The sequence below is a fragment of the Glycine max genome, chromosome 5 (genome assembly GCF_000004515.6).
Source record: "Glycine max cultivar Williams 82 chromosome 5, Glycine_max_v4.0, whole genome shotgun sequence".
Lineage (NCBI taxonomy): Eukaryota > Viridiplantae > Streptophyta > Magnoliopsida > Fabales > Fabaceae > Glycine > Glycine max.
Window position 1 is genome coordinate 1,609,688 of NC_038241.2, and position 21,472 is coordinate 1,631,159.

General features: G+C 34.0%; 4 protein-coding genes across 6 annotated transcripts; 3 read left to right on the forward strand and 1 right to left on the reverse strand.

Annotated features, from left to right (window-relative positions):
• Positions 1–225: 225 nt before the first annotated feature.
• On the forward strand, positions 226–1,808 carry LOC100800458 (dof zinc finger protein DOF5.4). The gene has a single exon (XM_014775407.2). It carries the CDS (start codon positions 584–586, stop codon positions 1,460–1,462), a length of 879 nt encoding a protein of 292 aa, XP_014630893.1. The 5' UTR covers positions 226–583; the 3' UTR covers positions 1,463–1,808.
• Positions 1,809–8,379: 6,571 nt separating this feature from the next.
• Positions 8,380–12,748, forward strand: LOC100799930 (protein MICROTUBULE BINDING PROTEIN 2C). Its single transcript, XM_003524446.5, has 5 exons — positions 8,380–8,674; positions 8,961–9,044; positions 10,600–10,950; positions 11,460–11,678; positions 12,173–12,748. The coding sequence occupies exons 1-5, from the start codon at positions 8,516–8,518 to the stop codon at positions 12,341–12,343; spliced, it is 984 nt and encodes a 327-aa protein (XP_003524494.1). The 5' UTR covers positions 8,380–8,515; the 3' UTR covers positions 12,344–12,748.
• An 888-nt stretch (positions 12,749–13,636) lies between these two features.
• Positions 13,637–20,777, forward strand: LOC100799400 (isoaspartyl peptidase/L-asparaginase-like). Of its 3 annotated transcripts, none has more exons than NM_001254228.3 (6): positions 13,637–14,298; positions 14,412–14,506; positions 18,344–18,539; positions 18,627–18,860; positions 18,944–19,030; positions 19,851–20,777. In NM_001254228.3, exons 3-6 carry the CDS (start codon positions 18,378–18,380, stop codon positions 20,334–20,336), a joined length of 969 nt encoding a protein of 322 aa, NP_001241157.1. In that variant the 5' UTR covers positions 13,637–14,298; positions 14,412–14,506; positions 18,344–18,377; the 3' UTR covers positions 20,337–20,777. The 3 variants fall into 3 exon arrangements, with proteins under 3 accessions (NP_001241157.1, XP_006579427.1, XP_040871150.1); XM_006579364.4 differs by having other exon boundaries at positions 13,939–14,334; positions 19,851–20,567; XM_041015216.1 differs by having other exon boundaries at positions 13,988–14,284; positions 19,851–20,567.
• On the reverse strand, positions 14,292–16,454 carry LOC102665122 (protein BREAKING OF ASYMMETRY IN THE STOMATAL LINEAGE). The gene is made up of 5 exons (XM_041015860.1): positions 16,216–16,454; positions 15,765–16,090; positions 15,518–15,672; positions 15,172–15,221; positions 14,292–14,574 (listed from the first exon to the last, which is right to left on the reverse strand). The coding sequence occupies exons 1-5, from the start codon at positions 16,271–16,273 to the stop codon at positions 14,423–14,425; spliced, it is 741 nt and encodes a 246-aa protein (XP_040871794.1). The 5' UTR covers positions 16,274–16,454; the 3' UTR covers positions 14,292–14,422.
• Positions 20,778–21,472: the final 695 nt, after the last annotated feature.

Here is a 21,472-nt window from a genome sequence, read left to right on the forward strand (position 1 = left end):
TATCAATCAAAATGATATATCATTATTATAACTTCTACAAATTATTATCTAATAATAATATATTATTATTATATTTGATTATTTAAATATTTTACTGTTTTACTTTATTATATTATTAAAATATTTAATTAATATATTATTTATATATATTTTATTATTATTTTTATATAAAGTAGATTTTTGTACGAGTAAATATGTGGAAGTCTCCCAAATAACCTTGAGTAGAGTAAGTAAAGGATATTTAGGTGATATTTAAATAAGTCCCTGGGTTCGGCTGCGAAAGTAGTTACGGCTATGTTAAAGGGTTCGTTGGGTCAATTCACTTCCCTCCCCGACCCAACCCCAAAACATAACATTAACATTAGACAATAGAGAGAAGTACGTTGTTGTTGTTGTTGCAGTTGCAGTTGCAGTTGCAGCGCAAGGATATTTGTTTCTCACTCTCTCCCTCAAACCCCATTCGCATTTCGCATCGCAATTCTCACCTCTCTCTCTCTCCGTACGCTCTCATGTTCACTCCAACAACACACTCACTGACATAAACACTAGTTTCAGGTGCTATCTCGTCATTCTCATCCACCAAATGCAGGAAATACACACCATGGGCGGAGGGAGGTTTTTCTCCGGCGACCGGAGGCTCCGACCCCACCATCAGAGCCAGCAGGCCCTGAAGTGCCCTCGCTGCGACTCCCTCAACACCAAGTTCTGCTACTACAACAACTACAACCTCTCACAGCCCCGTCACTTCTGCAAAAACTGCCGCCGCTACTGGACCAAAGGCGGCGTCCTCCGCAACGTCCCCGTCGGCGGCGGTTGCCGCAAATCCAAACGCTCCTCCAAACCCACCAAAACATCCTCCCAAACCGCGTCACCGGACCCCGACCACCACAACAACAACACCAACTCTCACTCCAGCAGCGGGAGCTCCAGCCTCACCGCCGCGGCCGCCACCGCCACCACCACCACCACCACCGAGGCCGTGTCGGCGCCGGAGACTCTAAACTTGGATTCCAACAACAACAACAACAACATGCAAGAGTCAAAGTTGTTGATCCCTGCTTTGGAAACAAATCCTCTGGAGCACGGAACAGGGGACTGCGGTGGTATCTTCTCTGAAATCGGTCCTTTCACCAGTTTGATCACTACTACTACTTCCACTAACGAGCCATTGGCGTTCGGGTTCGGTAACTCCACTCTCCCCGATGCGTCGTCGTTTCAGTGGCTCCACCAGAAAGTTAGCAGCAGCAGCAACGAAGAGTTGAAGTTACCCGAGAGTTCCTTGCTCGATCACACCGTTGATTTTCATAGTAAAATCAGCCACGGGGGAGGATTCGGATCGTTGGATTGGCAGGGCGGTGCAGATCAAGGTTTGTTTGATCTTCCTAACACCGTTGATCACGCTTACTGGAGTCACACTCACTGGTCTGACCACGACAATTCTACTCTCTTTCATCTTCCCTGAAAATGCCTTCACATATCTCATCTCACCTTTTTTATTTATATAATTTAACTTTAAAGAAGAGTAAAGGAAATTGGAAATCAAAACCAACGTTAGAAAAGAAAGAGAAGGTGGAAGGACTTGGTATAATTAATAACGAGGTGTATATTTTTTTTTAATTTATAAATTTGGGGGGTGATTGAGTTTGATTTTAATTAGTGATGTGCATGCACAACTAACTTCCATGTTAGTTTCTCTCCTTTTGTTTTCTGGGAGTTCGGCGTTTTAATATATATATATACACACACATATGTATGTGGAATTTGATTGATTAACAGAGAAATTATAGCAGGGTGTTTTAATTTTATTATTATCCACCCGTACTTGTTTATTTAGTTGGTTGTTTAGATTTGTAATCGCATTTTTTGGTTTGTTTTGTGGCGCTAATCACTCCGTACCATTACTCAACAGCAAGATTATAGCAACACTAGCTCTTCAATATTATTATATGATAACATGTTAATAATGAATTAAGAAATGAGAGGATGAGGTAGGAAGAAGACATTGTATTGGTTGTATGTTAGTAAATTTCTAATCTATGTCCATTATTTATTGGCTTTCTGTTGATGCGAGTCTGGTATGTGGGGATTTTATTAATGAGATTAAGATAAGATGCAGAAAATGAAAGTAGTAAGAAAATTTGGGATTGGGAGGGAGAGGGGTAGTGGGAGAGGAATGCAAAAATGTGGGGACAGGTGGGTTTGGGTGGCAAGACAAGAATGTGATGGATCATAAGAACAAGAAATATAGATGGAGTGGTGGAGATGGAAGATGTAGCTAAGCTAGTACATTCATAGTGGAGTATCGACTCAACCACAGTTGTGTTGTGGGGATATGCATGGAGACGCTCTTCATCACTTGAAGGTGACGCTGGTGGGGCCATGCTGCAAGCAAGTGGCAGCGTGATGAACAACCACTCCACCACCATTCCCCCTATGCTTCTAACTTGTAAAAAAATTACTGTTGTTTTTCCCCTCTACAAGGCTTACCGGATTTGTCACATGTGGTATTTCCTTGCACTTTCCCAATACACTCACAAAGCCAAACTAGTAAAATGTATATTCAAATTGATCTAGGTAGGGCTAGCGGGAGTCATTGTCAGCTAGGTGTGGCTTCATATACTTGATAGTATAGTAGTATAATATTGTTTGTTTGCATTCACAGTATTGCAAGTTGCAATCTGACTCTCAAACATTAACAGTTTGAACCCGAAAGTCACCGTGAATGATGCAATACAATTAATAGCCAAACCACCGACCAATTTCGCTGTATCTATATACATACCATTCAACGTCGATGTTAGTTAAATGAGGAGGGTAAGAAACTAACCAACACGTACTTACGCAACGCAAGCCGAATGGTTCAAATCAAAGTGATGGGCAAGCAATGCTATTGTTACGGGTTTGTTTTGCAGAGTTAGCCCATATTGTTTGCCAAAATAGGTAATGGAAGAATGGACTGGTCCATGGCGTGGCCTTTTAATGTGACAGAGCAGCGTGGAATGATACTGCACCCATGTTAGGGCCTCAGAACTAGGCACATGGTTTTCGTGGTCCTTCTTTCCTCTCCTCGCCATTGTGTTGTGTTGTCATATCTGCTGCCCCCCTATTCAAACCTTTACGTCTCAACTCTGAACTTGTGCATTGCACCATTATTGCTTTCCTTACACCCTCTTACATCAAACTTCAACCAATATTATATTGGACTGTGGAACTGAGTCAGAGTATAGACCATATATGTCTGGGGATGAATGATTTTAATGTTAGGAATGTATTCCTTTCCTTCATATTCTGCCAACAGATTTGCTACGATCTTTGCCCTTTATAATTAATTACGTTGCGTACAAGTGCGGCTACTTATCTTATTTACACGTACTTGTGTGCTCTCTGTAACAATCCATTGAGAGTGACTTTACTCAACTGGTGTGGGCTCATTTGGACGAGGTTCTGTGGCTCAACGACAAATCCATATTTGGCAGAAATGGCATCAAAATCCAATATTATTAATTCTATGCTTCACCCTGTTGAGCATGCATATGCATACTGCATAGACTCTCCACTCTTCATAAATTGTAATACCTTTAGCTCTTACAATATGTGGCATTGAATTTGAAGGAAATAAGGAACCGGAGTTTTTATGTACCGGCTATCAATTGAGCTATGAAAACATTGCACGGGTTTGGTTTAGTGGTGGGAGTTTAAGTGCATATTTGGTTTGTGGTTGAAATTATTGTAGTTTTCACCAGATTTTCAACCATGCTATAAAATTGCTTGTTTTATGTGGAAAATTGGATGCCATGCAAGTGCTGTTTGATAGGCACCGTGGAAAAAAATTAATGGATTACAGATTACAAATGACCCACCGCCACCCCCAAACACCCCAAATTGACAGGTGGGTTCGGAGAATTTGTAAGCATGTTTTACTTCTGGCGGGCCACTTTCAAATAGCTTTGGGTGTTTTTTTCCTTCAAAGTTCAAAGGGTGGTTCAACGCCAATCCAACCTTTTGCTTCAGAGTTCAAACACATTCAATTGGATGGAAAGATGTGCAAATCTTTAACAAGCACATAAAAAATGGATTTAACTCTTCCTAAAGGGTAAAAATGGATTTAACTCTTCTTAAGAGAAGGAGATTCATTTTAGAGGATAAAATATAATAATAACCATTAATTAAAGAATCAACATTTGAGATTATGATTAATTTTAGATTTTGTTAAATATATGTTTGATTTCACCTTAAATTTTAACCGTTAATCTTCTAATGGACGATTGTAAGAACACTTTATCCTCTTAACAGTTAAATATATTTTTTTCACCTTGATCTTTAAATTTCTATTTGGTGGATTAATTAGATTACCCACTAATCAAGGTAACATGAGTTATTGTAATCTCTTTAATATATGTTTTCAATTTCTACTAATAAAAAAAAAATAGATACCCACTATTGTGACTAGCACCATAGTTGCATGACGAGCTCCAACCTCCTGCATAAAACGCCATATCAAGAGTCATAAATATGGTAACGCCAAAAGAAATTACATGACCACTAGCACCCTGACACCATGAAAGTGAAACATGGAACCGCAAGATTTTCTGCATGTCGCACAATACACAAAAGATAGATGTCCACGGCAAAAGGATGTGAAATAACTCCCCCCTCTGTGTTAGAAGAATAATACATATTACTTCTGGTGTAAATGACCACCGAGATTCAAGAAGATCTATTGCACAAGAATTCTAGTGAATAAATTGAGTTTAGTGTAAAAAAATTATAGTCGTTGCAAAAATAATTAATCTCTTGGTCTAACGAGATCAAATGTAGAAGCATGAGATCAACATGTTTTCGTGGGGTGGTTATTTCTTCTTTCTTAAATCAAGCTACTTCTCCTTCAAAATACTTAAACTGTTCCGAGATTAATTAGTGCTTAATTCTCTGTAATTCACAAAGCTAGGGAGCAAATAATATGCAACTAATGTGAACGCGGAAGGAACCTAACCCAAGCATTTTAATCCCATTGCTGTGGCGTCATGGCCTATGAATTTTATCCAAGCCCAAATAGAATTGGACCACTCAAGTTAATAAGAGGGCTTGCTTGCCTTGTTGCACCTTCATGTATGAATTAGTCAGTTGCTTATTCATTCCCTCTAAGTATATAAAAGGTGTGTTTGGTTTTCATTTGTTTTTATTTCCTGTTTTCATTTTCTGAAAACTATTTTTATTTTCAAAAAATTAGAATTCTGACAATATGTTGGTTTGACTTCTTATTTTCTGTTTTCATGAAATAAAAATACTGAAAATTTATGATATATTGACTTCTTGTCTTTTTGTATTTTTAGATTTGCTTAAAATTACATTCATTGTCATCACAATTTCATTTTACTCGAAATGAGGTTTCTGTTCTCAACTGAAAACAAAAATTTATTGTTTTCATTTTCTGGTTGTTTCCTGTTTTCATTTTCACTGAAAATGTTTTCAGAAATCCAACCAAACACATTTTCATCACTGTTTTCTGTTTTCAGTGAAAATGAAAACAGAAAACAACCAAACCAAACACCTCTAAGAGAGTGCATCTTTTGAAAAACAAATTAGAAAGGAGAGTGGATAAACAAAGAAAGGAAGTGAATATAACAACCCCAACAATAATTGATCGTGATCAACAAGAATTAGATCATTCTAACAAATCCTACAACTTAGTCTTCTAAGAGACAGTTGCCTTTACTAACTTTTTTTTTTTGAGTGTGCAAAAGGGCAAGAGGCCCCAAGAAAAAACTATACAGCTTGTATATCAAGACCAAACTTAGACAATGTATCCGCTACTTATTTGCCTCGCAACACAACCAGCACTGAGAAGAGAAATGGTAATTTTTGGATCAGATTCTTTAAGGAGGGATTTAAAACCTCTTTCCCAAGCTAACTGAATCCGAGTCAGAATTGCCCATAGTTCCACGGCAAGAACAGAACAGCTTTCAATGTGACAAGCATAACGAGGAACCATATTACCGTTGAATGATTCACAAGCACATCAAATTATCTAAAGTAGTAAAGAGAAAGAAGTTCGAGTATTCACATGAATTTTGTTTGTATCTACATGACTGAATATATAATTTTCAAACAATAAATAAATTAGTTTAAAAGGGTGTGAAAAAAATAAAATAAATTGGAATGAAATTAATTTAAATTAAACAAGAGAGGAATCAAATATAAAAGTAAATTAGTTAATTAAAATAGAAAAGATGAGAGAAGTCCATATTATTGTACAAGTTAATTTAGAAGATGAGAATGTTGGAAGCTTAACCTATTTTTGATGTAATGTTAATGATTTTTCTCTATTTATGTTTATTCTAATTTTCACTTGCATCTACTCGTATACTCTAACCATGATCTTTCAAGTGAAAGAGCTTAATTTATTTATTTTTTTCTCCCAAATCCCTTTAAGAGGTAAAACAGTTAAATTGCATTAAGAATAAAAATGTACAACATGCTAAACAAAATCAACCTATCCCTATTGATGAATTATTTAGATACTTTTTTTCAGTTCTATTAGAAAATAACATTTTTTAATGTTACCCCTAAAACTTACCTTAAAAATGGGTGATCAAGCCGCAAACAATAAAATTAAGCACAAAAAGATAATAAAAAAGTAATATTCATAGATAGATAGAAAGAAAAATTACATCAATAACAAACACAAAAAGGGGTTTTAGTATCCTATTGTCATGAGAGACTTTACAATTGCAATAAGATAATATTTAGAAAATGGGTATTGAGAAAGAGAATGCAGGAAAAAAATGACTTCTAATGATTATTTCTCTTACTTCTTACATTTATCTTCTATAAGAAATTATATTCTCTTAAATTTTATGTGTCCTTTCTCCTTCTTCTTCTCTCTTATTCTTTTATAGGTATAGTTCAACCTGATTTTCACGCAATCTTCCCGCTAAGTGCGATTGCCGCCCTTAACGAGTATGACAGTAATTTCACGTTCAGTGCATGACTCGCGCTAAGCGTCCCTTCACGATCCAAACTTCTCCATACTTCCTAGTGTTAAACAACTGCATCGCACTGGGCGCTTGAGACACGCTGAACAAACATATCTTTAACTTTTTTTCTTTAGACTTTATTTTTTTTTTCTGCGCTAATTATTCATTAAGCACGATAAATTCATAACTTTTAACTTAAATAATGTAAAAATTCTAATTATTTGCAAAAAAAAAAGAAAAAATAAGAAAAAAAAATTTAACAATTCTTACATAATTTAAATCTAAAATATACCTATCCATAAGGATTTTCAATTACCATAATGGTCTCACTCTACACCGAGTATATGGCAGCATGTGCAACGCTAAGCAAGAGCAAAATGCGTAACAAAATTGCTTCACTCTTTGTGCGCACGAATAATCATAATAGTACTATAAAAGAAATAAAAACAACTATTTGTTACTTTGCCTTTCTCATAAAAAATAATCAATTATTTCTCCTAATAAATCTAATCCAAAGTCCAGGTAAATTTTATTTTATTTTATTCACCAAAATTAAAGGAAGCGTATATATTTTTTTACCAATGTATATATTTTTTTTTAAGAATTTCTGAATACGTTTTATTAAGTCCATAAGAAGAATCCTTCCTCTCTCTTCTCTCTCTTTTAATTAATGTTCTTTTATTTTACTAAACATTATATTAATACTATATTAATACGAAATAGTCTTTCAATTAATATTTTTCTTCTCTTTTGTCATCAATATTAATTAGGAAAGAAGACCAGTAGTAATTCCCTCTTCATCTAATTCTAATCCCTATAAAATTTTATAAATTCAAAAAATACTGTCAAATTACTTGCAATGGTTTTTAGTCAAGGGTATTTTGTTGGAAGATTAAAATCCTACTTTAACGAGAAGAGCTGACCCTAGAATCTCCATGGAAATAAACTAAGATGCAAGGTATCTCCAATGCAAGTTTTTTAAGTAGGAGAATTTTTTAGTACATGTAAAATTGTGTTTTTGTCCCAAAAATGTCATGTTATTCTTAAAATATTCATGCATAATTTTGTTTAAATGATAAAATACTCATACACATATTGATTGATGGAGAAAAATAAATTTTAAGTGTTAAGAAATGATTTTTATTCTAAAAAATCCACAATATCACACAAACTCTTTCTAATAGGATTCTTTGAAAAAATAATTTCTTCTCTTAAAAACTCACCAAATAGTTCCTATTGGAGATGCTCATAAGCCTAGTTGAAGTGACAAGAAATTTTAGCCGGCCACACCACAACGTCACTTTCTTAAGTTCTTACATTATGAAAGGCCAATTAATCAGAAATTGCCATTTTAGCAAAAATTACTATATCTCGCACTTTATGAAAGTGTGGTGGAGGGGTAAATCCGTCGTTTCAAATTTAATATCCGTTGTTTTGTCTGGAAAGTAGAGTGAGGCATTTTCAAAGTGCAGTCACCTCAGAGACATCATTTCTCTCTCTAACTTTCTCTCTCCTCTCCGCTCCGGCGAGTAAGAAAAATGCAGCATTTCGTGGATTTGCAAGAGAATTCGGAGTTGGGTGAGTCGAATTCATGGCTTTCAGCGAAAGAGCAGTCCGGTGCGGCACCCAACACCAATTTGGATCGCGTCCTCTTCAACGACCTCGTCGAGATTGTCCCTCTCGTTCAGTCACTCATCGTAATCCCTCTAACCCTTTTCACTCTTCTTTCTTCCATTTTCATTGCAACGCAAAAAAAAGGAGATTTATTTTATTTATGTGCAAGAGGAAAAGGAAACAAAACAGCAACTTGGGTACAATGTAATTTGGACTCTACTGTATTGGCTTTGTGTGTTGACAAACATACTGAAAGGAAAGCTAGTGACTTGTGATTTTTTTCCCTTTTTTTTTATGCTGATCTTGTGACAAGTGATGCTCTTGAATTTCAATTTAATTATAAGTTTTGTGTTGTTTAATTATGATCAGGATCGTAAAGCAAGCCGTTCATTCACGCGGCGTGGTTCCATGATCTACACCAAGACACCCACAAGAGAATCATTGTCCAAAAGAGTAAGACTGGGTCACTTTTTCCCAATTTGGTGTTTGAATTTTCTCAATTTTTTGTTCTAACTTTGCATTCCTATTGGGTTTGTTGTAATGTTCATAAATCTTGCTTGATGTGTTGAATTGTGGAAGCAATTAGGGGTTTCCTTCCATTTGATATAATGTGCAATATTTGACATTTTATACGGTGATACTTGCAATGATGCAGACTCATTTTGTGTTGTTTATATCTTTCTGTTTAAACTCCCACTTGAAAAGGTCAGACTTCAGTTTCAGTTATCAGTGTAGGCTTGAAGATGTAACTAATTTTGAGTCTCTGATATTATTGTAAGTGTCCTTGTGTAGCATGCTTTTGTTTGCCTACTCTGATTGTGTTTATGAGTGGGAGGTATAACGCAGGTTAAATATGAAAAATTGTGGAACTAAGCTATTTCCTTCTCAAGCACAGATACCATAAAAGTCCTGCATATTTCTATCATACCACATTGAATACTTTCTATTGCTCCTTAAATGCATGTTGCACATGTGTCCATAATCATAAATTAATACCTAGCCACATTTACTTCTTGGTAACTATTTGTGGATGGGTTGGTACTTGGTAATGGTATATGATAGTTATTCATGTAAATGACATATTTTGTTAGTGACATAACTTTTATGTGCTTTATTTTGTCTCTTCAACACCTGCTTTGAAATAATAATGTTAGATATTTGGACATTGAATATGAAATATAATATTCTTTTTATGATTTGTGTATTGTGAAAAATATCACTGCATTGCTAACAATCCTTTTTTTCACATCATAATCTCTAGAATATGTTCATGTGTATTATGACCTTTTACATACTTCATCACTTAATTAAAACACGCTGTTTGAATAGTAAAGTTTCTGTTTTTTTGGTCCCTTTTGGTGAACACACGAGGTATCTCTATTGGTTTGGCCCCTTTGAATTGCCCGGGGGACTAATCCCTGTTTGATCGTGGGAGCACAATGGTTATACTGCCTCTCTACAGCAGCTGCTTCCTTAAGAAGTTGAGATTCAAACCTCATGTTCTCATCCCAGGGGGTTGAAACTGCTACCACCTTGATTCACTCATTGTGGATTGAACCATTAAATTTCCATTACTTTAGACTGGATAACCTTCAGTAAGATGGTTTGCAGAAAGTTCTTTTTGTTTATAGTGTGATTTAGTGATGTTAGATAATACAAGTGAAGGACGCCTAGGCCAATTTGTATGACACTGGGGGGTGTAGGATTTTGTTACTCTAACATGGAGGTTTATCTGACTGTCCATATATTGTGTGTATCATGTAGTTCAAGTACTACATGCTTCAGTTCTACTTCCAAATGTTCAAGTTCAATTTTATAATATCTGTATCACTTTCTTACTCTAGATTGAACTTGCTTATTGTTATTGTTCCGTTCATATGGAAGTCTGAAACTATTCTTTCAAAAGAATAATGTCTCATATAACTGTTAAATTTGCTGTGCTCAATGCATTATGACTGACATTTCTTTTCTTTGATCATTGTACTGAATCATTTACATCCTCTGGTAGACAACAGATTCAAAAAGTAGGAATGTTGCCCAATCTATTCTTGCCAAAAAGAAAAGGGACCATGGAGAAAAAGAACAAGGAAAAAATGGCAGCAATGATGCTGATAACTATTCCATGTTTTCTACAAGAACTTTGGCTTCAGAAAAGGACATAGAAGAGTTAGGTATGTTGAAGGAGCAGGTAGAGGAACTTCAGAGGAAATTGTTGGAGAAAGATGAACTTTTAAAGTCAGCGGAAAACTCAAGAGACCAGATGAATGCTTTTAATGCAAAACTTGATGAACTTAAACACCAGGCTTCAGAAAAGGAATCTTTACTGAAGTATACTCAACAGCAGCTCTCTGATGCTAAGGTACTGATCAGCTTCCTTTTTTTTAATTAATTAATAATTTGGCCCAAGGACTTTCTTAAGCATTTACAATTTGGGCAGAGTTCATCTCTTAGAATTAATGTTACCTATTCACTTAATACATGCACTTCATATATCTCTTGAACATGATAGGCCTGGCTTTTTGAGTTTTGACGGTTGTGGGAAGTTGGATTGTATTCTAGTGTATTTTAGTAGGCGTATGCTTAGAGAATGTTGGAAGGGTTCACAATTGCAATGAGTTTAACTTTCGGCAGTTTTTGTTTCTTGATTCTATTTAACATTAGTGTTATTCTTAGAAGTTTGGACTTTATGAAACCTTAATCTGATTGCCTTGAAATTATAATGTTGTGTTAAGATCTTATACTGCTTTCTTCAATCTTAGGTTCTGATAGATATTACAGGGGGGGAGGAAATGCTCATTTCATTGGGGGAGGGTGGGGAGTTTTAAAATATTTCTTCTCATATGCATTAACAGGTCTCCTTTTCCACAGATTAAGCTTGCAGACAAGCAAGCTGCTCTTGAAAAAATACAATGGGAAGCAATGACATCCAACAAGAAAGTTGATAAACTTCTAGATGAGCTAGGTTCCATGCAGGCAGATATTACATCATTCACGTTATTACTGGAAGGATTGTCAAAAACTGACACTGCTAAGTATACCAATGATTATGATGTCAAACCTTATGATTTCAGTCACCTGCCTAGTATTGTGAGTTTATGAATATTTTTCAAATACACAGCATATTTTTCCACATGTTGATATGTATGTATGGTGACAATTTCAACACAGCACTATGATTTGGATTGCCTTCCTAGTTCAAGACACATGGATATCTTGTTTATCAATGTGCATGCCTTCCACTTGTATATCAGTGATTTAGCATTTGTAGATTCTATCCCACAATAGATCTGTAGGATAAGATCCTTATATTTACAGCAGAATCATATACAAAGTCAACATATCTCAATGAATAAAAAATAGTATTGATGGCTACGCAAACCGTTGCTACTTCCTGTGAGGTTTTGACTTTTTTTTCTTAGTAGAGGGTATTTGGTAAAGAACTGCATCATTGAATGGTATGAGACTATACTTATCAGATTTAATGTATATCTTTGTTTCAAGAACAGAGTTGTGTTAGTATATTTGTAGAGATATCTTATCCTTGGATGTTGATCTTTTCAAGTAAACATCTGGTTGAACAGGATGATTTGGACGAGGTGGAATTGCAGAAAATGGATGAAGCAAGAAAAGCCTATATGGCTGCTGTTTCGATTTCCAAGGAAAAACGAGATGAGGAATCTATTGCTGCTGCTGCCAATGCTAGGTTACATCTTCAGTCACTTGTTTTCAAATCCAAAAATTTTAACCTGTAATATCATTGCTAGTTTTATTTAATGTGCTACATGTTAGGTCCCTTTAGTCAAAATGGTGAGGCACTTATCTTGTGTGTGAGATTTATTTGTACAAGCCTGTTATGAACAAATATATAAAGTTATGCCATTTAATGTGATGAGGTACTAAACGAGCATATTCAATGAAGTGAAAATGTGTTCTCTCGCGGGTCTACCTGCATTCAGAATTATACCAGACCTGTGGCATCGGGTTTTTCAAAAGCAGAAGAGTTAATCATTAGTTTCTCTTTGAAGTGGCATTCAGCAAGTTTCCTTCTAGCAGCTGATTCTGATTGGCAGAGGTTATATACTTGGTATTATTGATTTGTGGACTGCTTATTTTTCACTCCTGCTAACTGTTCCAAAGTATTTGTGTATGTATGTATATATTCCACTTCTTGTACCCAAGCTAGTTTTTGGTTCCCTACTTTCGTATATGGTCCATGCATGCATTATATCCACAAGGTGGGGATCTTGTTCCATTTATAAACTATGTTGTCTCATGTGGACAAGGTATATTTGTGCTTCTTGTATAAATTCTACTTAAAACTTGAAATATGAAAACCTATTCTTTATTTGATAATATTATTTTTTCCTGAATGAAAGAAATTAAATGCAACCTTAATTATAATCTAGGGTGATAAATGATAAGTAGCTTTTAAACATTTTTATTTATTTTTGGATTTGGCTCCTCTAAAGTGAGGGCGTGCACTTTTTTTTTTTGTAGACTTATTTGACGTTTATCTATTGGCTCTTTTAGTTAATGTTTTTAAAACTGGGTGACAGATAGAGGTATTTACTCGCGGTTTAATAATTTAAGCCTGGTCTAACCGTCTTTAAATTGGGTGTGTGTAGAATAATTAGGTGTGTATACACATACAGATATTAGTTTACAATGATAAGTTCTATAATTTTATATCAATAATTTTTCAATGAACAATTTTATCTCAAATTAATGTAGAATTAAAAGTTTATTTTATAAGTTTGTTTTTCATGCACTATCCGTAAAGTTCTTATAATTTTATAACTAATTTGAACTATACTTACGCGGAGTACAAGAAAAATTATAAGAGAAAATAAATTATGTATTTATGTTGTAAATACACAATCATTAAACTCAAACTTAAATATGAATCCCATTTTAAAATGGATTGAATGAAAGGAAAATGATAGATGTAACAAGTAATATAATGAGAAAGGAGAGAGATAAAAAAAAATGAGATGGAAATCGAACTAATTACTATTCTTATCATTCCTAGTTCTTGTAAAGCCAATGTTCATGTCCTTTAGTGATACTTTAGCCCAAGCGTAGGTTATAGACTCAACTAAGTCTTTGCTAAAGTTAACATGGTATTGTGTCAGCTTCCACTTAATCGTTTGGGGTGACATCAAAATAATTTTCTTTAACTGTCATTTGTTTGCTTTGATCACCATTTAATTGATTCTTTATTTTGTACTAGCAAATTCAAAAGTTCTCCACTCGAAAGATAACGTTTTTTTAAATCATGATAAACTATTTAATTCCGGAAATGAGTATTAATCAGGCAACCTTTACCGTTTAACTTGTCTTCCAAAATCCTTTTGTCGGTATGGTGGTGGTTGAACTTCAGTCCTGCACTTTAAAAAGTGGACAAGCAGAAACAAAAGAAAATTTTAAATTCACTCAAAATGAAATTCTACTTACCCTATTCAGTTCATGTTTAATAAGTCCTCCTTTCTAACTTTAGTGTTTATTTTTAGTTCTTTTTAATAAAATCTTTGACTTGGTCAAGTTTTGAGAGAAAATTATTACTCTATTATGGGGGGTGAGGGGTACTTAATTTTTCTTGTAGCAGTAGACAAACTGTTAGCAACAGAATATTAGGAACTAGATTTTGAGGTTTAGCACCTCCAGAGAAAAAGGAAGGAGCAGAACACGACAGAGTGAGGGAAGCTTTGTAAAATTCTTATTGCCTTTTGCTTGTTATTACAAGGTTCTTATAGAATTCCTAGTACAGAATGATTCTAGGAATATTACAATAACCAATTCTGATAAAAAGTTGCTCCGCAGGACCAACAATTTCAAGCAAGGCGATTTGGAGAAGATTTGGCAGAAGCTTCTGTTTTGACAGTTTCCTCAGACGAAATCCAGACGAAATCGTGAAGGTAAGTGGGCCTCTTCACCTGTGTCTTTTTCATCCTTTGTTGGTGTAGTTGTGTTCGTATCACAAACTCTGCAGTGTTTTTGTGTATATCATTATATTGTAAATTTGGAGAAATTACAAAATGTAATTGGAATCAAACTTTTTTTAAAATACAAAGCACACGTTAATTAGAGTTATAACTACAGGAATCCAGGATTAAATGTCTGAACCTTTTGGTATACTATCATGAACTTGAAAAGAAATTTTCGTACAAAGAAAAAGATAAGGGTGTGTTTGGTTTATATTTTTATTTTCTGTTTTCATTGATTAAAAATTGTTTTCATTTTCAAAAGATTAGAATTCTAGAAACATTTTTGGTTTGTTTGAAAGCCAATAAATAATGGAAAATATTTCCCAAATAGAAGTGATGGAATGTAACTAGTGAATTTTCGAGCAAACTAAAGATGAAATTATTGAAATGGGAAGAAATTCTGAATAATATTGATCAGTATTATTGATTTACTATGCACTCAAGAGTGACATTTGCTAACTGACTACTATCTGGACAAAAGAATTCAATCTTGGGGAGTTAAAAAAAACAGAAATAAAAGAATGTGCAGCCATCACATCAGAATCTACAACACTGAAATCGCATAGCTCGAGCCTTGTTCTTCCTTAAGTGCAAACCTTCTGACTTGGGCATTTGTACAGGGCTTCCAATCCATTCCCAACCTAACCTGTGTTTTTTTTCAAAAGAAAACAATCAAGTCCTTGACAACATTAGACAAGTACAATGTTTCCACCATTATACATACACACTTGAATTAAAATTCCAACAAAAAAATCTAATAGATGTAACTCAATTGATAACACACATTAAATTTGTGAAAAATAACATAAGTTGAATTCCTGTAAAATATACTCTTGGAAAATGATGAAGAGTTTTAAGGGTAACTAAAGACCAAACCGAGGAATTACAGTTGTTAATTGAATTTTTTTAACAAAAACAAAACACTATACATGATTAACTTACACGGGGAACGCAAAAGAACTTCTACTGCCTTCAGATTGGTCAGAGTTACTTGATTCTGCTCTTCTTATGTCATCATCATGGTGCTGATTAGCATTTGATATTTTCTCATGAATGTTCAGGTCACTAACTTGTTCTTCATTCTCACCATATTTCAGCTGCTTAAGTCAACCGGAGTAACAGGAAATATAATTCAATTTATCAAACAAAGCCCGATTGGGTGACCAATTTTCATGATGAAATGGCATACCTTGCAATTCACCGGCCTTGAATTTTTATGCACTTCATTGACACCTTTGTCACCTTTTGCCACATCCTTTCCAAAGCAAAACACTATGTAATCTTCATCCGCGGAGAGTGACCAACTTGAATAATCAAACTTGTTTCCAATGGGAACCCCACCACCATCTTTATCCTTTATTATTGGATTGTTTGAATGTCTCTTCTTGCTGTGGAATTTTTTGCTTGGCCGTGACAAATTGTTGTTACTGATACTATCAAAGCTTTTTTCGTTTTTCCTATCAAATGCCATGTTTTTCATTGTCCCGTGAGGGGATGAAGTCAGTTTATGATCATCTGCCAAGAGTTAAGGAAATTATGTGAAAATATGGCATAATAAAAGTTAAAAAATTGTAAAAGCTACCAAATATTAATCTAGAATCTAAAAAAAAATTGAAAATATATTAAACTTCACACTTTACCCAAGGGCAACCAGCAAACCGAGAAAAATGATCTGGCTAGCCATGTCATTGTACTCATCTTTGTGGGCTTTGCTTAGCTCTTTTTTTCTGTCAGAATACCGTTATAGAATGGCAAAATGGCTCACGGACACAAGATTAAAAGAAGGGAATTTAGGTTTTAGCATCTGAATTTTGAAAGACTCATTTAAGGCCAAGGGAGTTACAATTTTCAATCCACAATGAATAATGGCTCAGTTATGTTTGTATACTTGGAAAGGGTGACAATTTTTTCACAAAAACCGGGCTGTCATACTCATCTCATTTTCAATTGGCCAGATATTAAAAAGAAAACAATGCTAGAAAAACGTCATTACATACCATTATTTTAATTGCTACAATAAATTAACATAAATTACGAGTAGGCGTCCCATAATTTGAGCCTTAAATTCCTGATCAAATGTTTCATTTTTCTGAAATAAATTATGGATTGTTACAGAAAAATAACTAAAGGATTGTAGGTGCAATAATAATAATAATAATAATTCATTGTTGGGATATAGCTCTAACATTCTAAAAATATAATAATTATTATTAATTTTAGTTTAAAAATTATTAACATAAAAATTTATTTGAAATGATTGTATGATGATATATTAAATTTTATTTGGAATGATTGTATGATGATATATTAAATTTTATTTAAATATTTGAATTAAAAAATATATAATTATTTTAAATGTTTTGTTTAAAATTCATTAAGTTAATAATTATTTTATCGATAAAAAATTAGGTGGTTGATATAATATTAATAATTAGATAAATCTAGATAATAGATTAAAAAAATTAAAAAAAAAATTTGATTAGTCAAATCTTTTGAGAATATATCTCATGTGACTTAATCTTAAATCATATACTTTTGTACTTATATAATTATAGAGGATTATTTTCTCCTATAATTTTATGGATGATCTTACTCAAAAAATTAGAAGAAGAAAAAAAAGAAAAAAAAAATATTGTTGACCCACTAAATGGAGAAGATAAATCACAAGCAAATAGTGTGTGAAATACTATGTGTTTTAAGAGGCAAATTAAACAACATTATTTTTCTAAATTTCTATGGTATAGATTTTTTTGGAAATGCATATTCTTGAGTTCACCAATCATAAATCATTAAATTAATATATTGATCATTGCGAAAATTAATCCTTATGATGATAGTAAAAGTTAGGTTTCGTGGTATTCTTGTATGAAATTATTGAAGCGTGTACTACAATCATATAAACATGTAACTTTTCCTATGCATGGGATTTAATTTAATTTTACAAAAAGAAATCTTGTAATGTACAAATACGACATATTGAATCTTGGAATTTATTTGAAAATTCATGAATCAACTTGCTTGATTTTTGTGTTTAGCTATCATATATATCAACTAAAATATATTTTGGTACGCGTGTATTTCATTTCATAGCTATTAATTGACTTATATGATACTATAATTTGGGGTATGACTTTATGAGTTATTAGTGTATATGTAATTAGAATATTTATTTGGTAGTTATCTAGAATATTGTTTTATAATTATGTGTGAATTAGTAGTCACGATCTGGAGAGTGGTGACATATATATGTTATTGAGAATTGAATAGACATGAGATACCTTCATCTAAGTTAAGAAAAAGATTTTGGATAACTCTAGCATATATGATAGGAAAAAGTATTGAGATGTCGTTGCATAAATACGAGTTTATGGATCCATTCAAGAATTCCAAATCCACATAAATCTCTGAATCAAAAAATTGAATCTAACAATTCTAAAAGTCATTGATTTGTGTTGTGATATTTATTTATTTGTTCAAAAAAGTGGATGGAGAGATATATTGATGTTTATCTTTGGAGTATTATTTCATTGTGTGAATACTTATGATTGTTTATAAGTATGTATATATTATTTTTAATTTAATTTTAAAAATATCATAATTAAAATTTTCTGATTACCTTATCAGTTGAGGTGGAGAAAAGTTAAAAACTTAGTTCATCATTAGTTAAACTTTATAAATATTGATATTTAATAATAAAGTTATTTATTTATTTATTTAAGGAGTCGATTATTTATAATATTCTAAATTCTTATTTCATATACGTTCTAGGGGAACCTGACAGAGGCAGTTAACGAACAAACAGATGGGTTGGGCCATAGCACTACACGGCGGCGCCGGCGACATCCCGCTTTCCCTTCCACCGGAGCGCCGCCAGCCTCGCGAGGAGGCCCTCCGCCACTGCCTCCAAATCGGCGTGGAAGCTCTCAAGGCCAAACTGCCTCCTCTCGACGTGGTTGAACTTGTCGTACGTATCATATTCATATCAATCACTACTACTCCGTATTATGTATGTATGTATGTATGGTGATTGATTGATGTGGATGATGTGCAGGTTCGGGAGTTGGAGAACATTCCGCAGTTTAACGCGGGAAGGGGATCTGTGCTGACTTGCAGAGGCACCGTGGAAATGGAAGCTTCCATAATGGACGGCACCACTATGAATTGCGGAGCTGTTTCCGGCCTCACTACCGTCGTCAACGCCATCTCTCTTGCTCGATTGGTCATGGAAAACACGCCTCACATCTATCTCGCTTTCGATGGAGCAGAGGAATTTGCAAGACAACAAGTAGTACCACTTACTTCTTTATCCCTTTCTTTTCAACTTTCTTATCGTATCAACACTCGTCTTTATTCATGATTCCTTCTCAGGGCGTTGAGACTGTGGATTCAAGCCATTTTATTACAAAAGAAAATATTGAAAGGCTAAAGCAGGCAAAAGAAGCTAACAGGGTTCAGGTACTTCAATTTGCCTACTTCTGTGTTTATGGAGAAATTATTACGTGATTTGGGAATAACCATCATGGTTTTATTTGTGAGAATCGATCACAATGTCATCTACATAACATATAACTAAGTATTATTAATTTTCTTTTCTCGTAAATTGAAAATAAAGAATGTGTCTAGATGTTGACTAGGACCATATAGACTCATGGTCATCCCCCACTATTTAATAAATTCTCCTGCATCTTGTTTAGGCTTAAGCGTATGACAGAGATGCACTTACTTTAGTACTTTTGGAATTTGTTCTTCGTCAGAATTAGACTTTTATCTCAATAAACTTTGTTGGCCTTTAACATAGATCAAGGCTTTAAATTGCAGTCACACTTTTCTTTTGTCAGAGACCCCAAAACCCAATCATGGTCAAATACCATTCTTTTAAAACATTTGATGTAAACTTTTATTATGCAGATTATGTTAGCTTCTAATGCAGACTTCTTCGCAAACTATTGATGTCAAAAACAAAACCATAATTACTTAAGTGACTACATCTAAACTTGTTTAGTGTTACTTTAAGGACAAAGCTTATATGCAATATTTAGTATTGTTTTTTAATCAGAATTAAGGTTTCACTTTGATAATTTGTGCAATAAAAGGTTAAAAAGTTTGTATTAAAGATTAATACAGATAATAAAAGTAAAACCTTAATTTTAATTGAAAACGGTACCAAAAACACCTAAGAAAATGCATAAGTTTTATCCTTGCATTAATTGCCTGAATTTCCTTTTTTTCATTCCTCTTATAATGTTTGTAGCGTTTGTTCTTCACAAATATGTAGATTGATTATACGCAACCTATCCAAAATGATACTAAGAAAGAGACCGCATTGGCTAATGGTGATAGCCAAATTGGAACTGTTGGGTGTGTGGCTGTAGATAGTCTTGGGAATTTGGCTTCTGCAACATCTACTGGTGGATTAGTGAACAAAATGGTGGGTCGAATTGGTGACACACCAGTCATTGGTGCTGGTACCTATGCGGATGCACGTTGTGCGGTTTCAGCGACAGGCAAAGGTGAAGCAATAATACGTGGGACAGTGGCAAGAGATGTGGCTGCTCTGATGGAGTTTAAGGGTCTTTCTCTCGTGGAAGCTGCTAATTGTGTTGTACATGAGCGCACACCAAAAGGCACTGTTGGTTTGGTTGCTGTGTCTGCCAAAGGAGAAGTTGCAATGCCTTTTAATACAACAGGCATGTTCAGAGCGTGTGCTACTGAAGATGGATATTCTGAGATTGCAATTTGGCCTGCTGCCAAAATAGAGTAGTCTTTAGGCTTTACTGATTTCCAAGCTTAATGTATTCTGACATTTGATGATGCTTCACGCATGCTTATATCACAGGGAAATCTATCTGCTTTTCAAGGTATAAATAGTCGTTTGGTTCCTGATCATAGTCTTCCCAAGCGCCTCTTTATCCGTTACACTCTGCTTTTTATATAGTTTGTGCTACATTGTGAATATGATAACCTTCTATCATTACCAAGGTGTTTATAACCATCATCTTCCTTTACATTTTTTTAGTCCTCTGTAGTATCTATCAGTGATATGTGCTTCCTTTTGTTTTCCTTTATTTTATTTTTATTATTTGTGTGTTGGGAGAAGGGGGATGACAGCATTCATTCTTTATAACTACAGAATTCATTGCGTGTCAAGTGTCACTATTATATTGTCCATTCTGTGATGAAATTAATCTACATTTGAAGTTTAGCAGTGAATGATAAGTTCAGTTCAAAAATAGAAGTTGCTGAAAAGTTTTGCTAATGTGATAAAATGTTAGCTTTGGCGTGGTAAGATAAAGGGAAAAAAACTTATCTGCCATGGTTTATTTCTCCAACCACTGGTTAATTTAGGAATGATGAGATCGAATCAGATTAATTTGAATCTATTAATTATTGACAGGGAAAGTTGTGAAAAACCACCTTTGTCTAAAATGCCTTGCCACGCAAACTTCTAATAATGTGTGATAGAACTAGTGCCTTCAATGGAAGAGATTTCCCTATTTGAGAAAAGGACCAATATATAATTCGCTACCTTAAACCGAAGGAACTCTCATTTTATCTATTTGATTATGTACCACAGTAAGTACTAAGAACAAAAATTGCCACTAGAGTGACATTTAGAGTTAGGTTAAAGGATGAAATCCTAGGGTGAAGTGTTTTTGTTGGGTTGAGTTGTGTTGGCCCATTCCAACATCCTCAAAAATTTATGAGACTATCACCTATTTAATGAAAACCATCCCGTTCATCCATTAAATATTTTTAAGGATGGAAATCTAACTAATCCATTTGAAAGTATGTTATATTTAAAAATTTATTTTCAACAATTATAATGGTTTTTAGTAATAATTATAATGTTAATCGGTGAATCACAGTTTAAAAATACAATTTAAACAAAGATTATAT

What these genes read in the sequence shown, in the direction of transcription:
- LOC100800458 (XM_014775407.2), top strand. Translation starts at nt 584, where the DNA reads ATGCAGGAAATACACACCATGGGCGGAGGGAGGTTTTTCTCCGGCGAC.
- LOC100799930 (XM_003524446.5), top strand. Translation starts at nt 8,516, where the DNA reads ATGCAGCATTTCGTGGATTTGCAAGAGAATTCGGAGTTGGGTGAGTCG. An exon ending in GAGAATCATTGTCCAAAAGA is followed by an intron (nt 9,045 to 10,599) that starts GTAAGACTGGGT and finishes ATCCTCTGGTAG; the next exon opens with ACAACAGATTCAAAAAGTAG. An exon ending in TCAGTCACCTGCCTAGTATT is followed by an intron (nt 11,679 to 12,172) that starts GTGAGTTTATGA and finishes CTGGTTGAACAG; the next exon opens with GATGATTTGGACGAGGTGGA.
- LOC102665122 (XM_041015860.1), bottom strand. Translation starts at nt 16,273, where the DNA reads ATGAGTACAATGACATGGCTAGCCAGATCATTTTTCTCGGTTTGCTGG. An exon ending in GGTTTGCTGGTTGCCCTTGG is followed by an intron (nt 16,091 to 16,215) that starts GTAAAGTGTGAA and finishes AACTCTTGGCAG; the next exon opens with ATGATCATAAACTGACTTCA. An exon ending in ACAAATGCCCAAGTCAGAAG is followed by an intron (nt 14,575 to 15,171) that starts GTTTGCACTTAA and finishes AAAACACTGCAG; the next exon opens with AGTTTGTGATACGAACACAA.
- LOC100799400 (NM_001254228.3), top strand. Translation starts at nt 18,378, where the DNA reads ATGGGTTGGGCCATAGCACTACACGGCGGCGCCGGCGACATCCCGCTT. An exon ending in TCGACGTGGTTGAACTTGTC is followed by an intron (nt 18,540 to 18,626) that starts GTACGTATCATA and finishes GATGATGTGCAG; the next exon opens with GTTCGGGAGTTGGAGAACAT. An exon ending in AGGAATTTGCAAGACAACAA is followed by an intron (nt 18,861 to 18,943) that starts GTAGTACCACTT and finishes ATTCCTTCTCAG; the next exon opens with GGCGTTGAGACTGTGGATTC.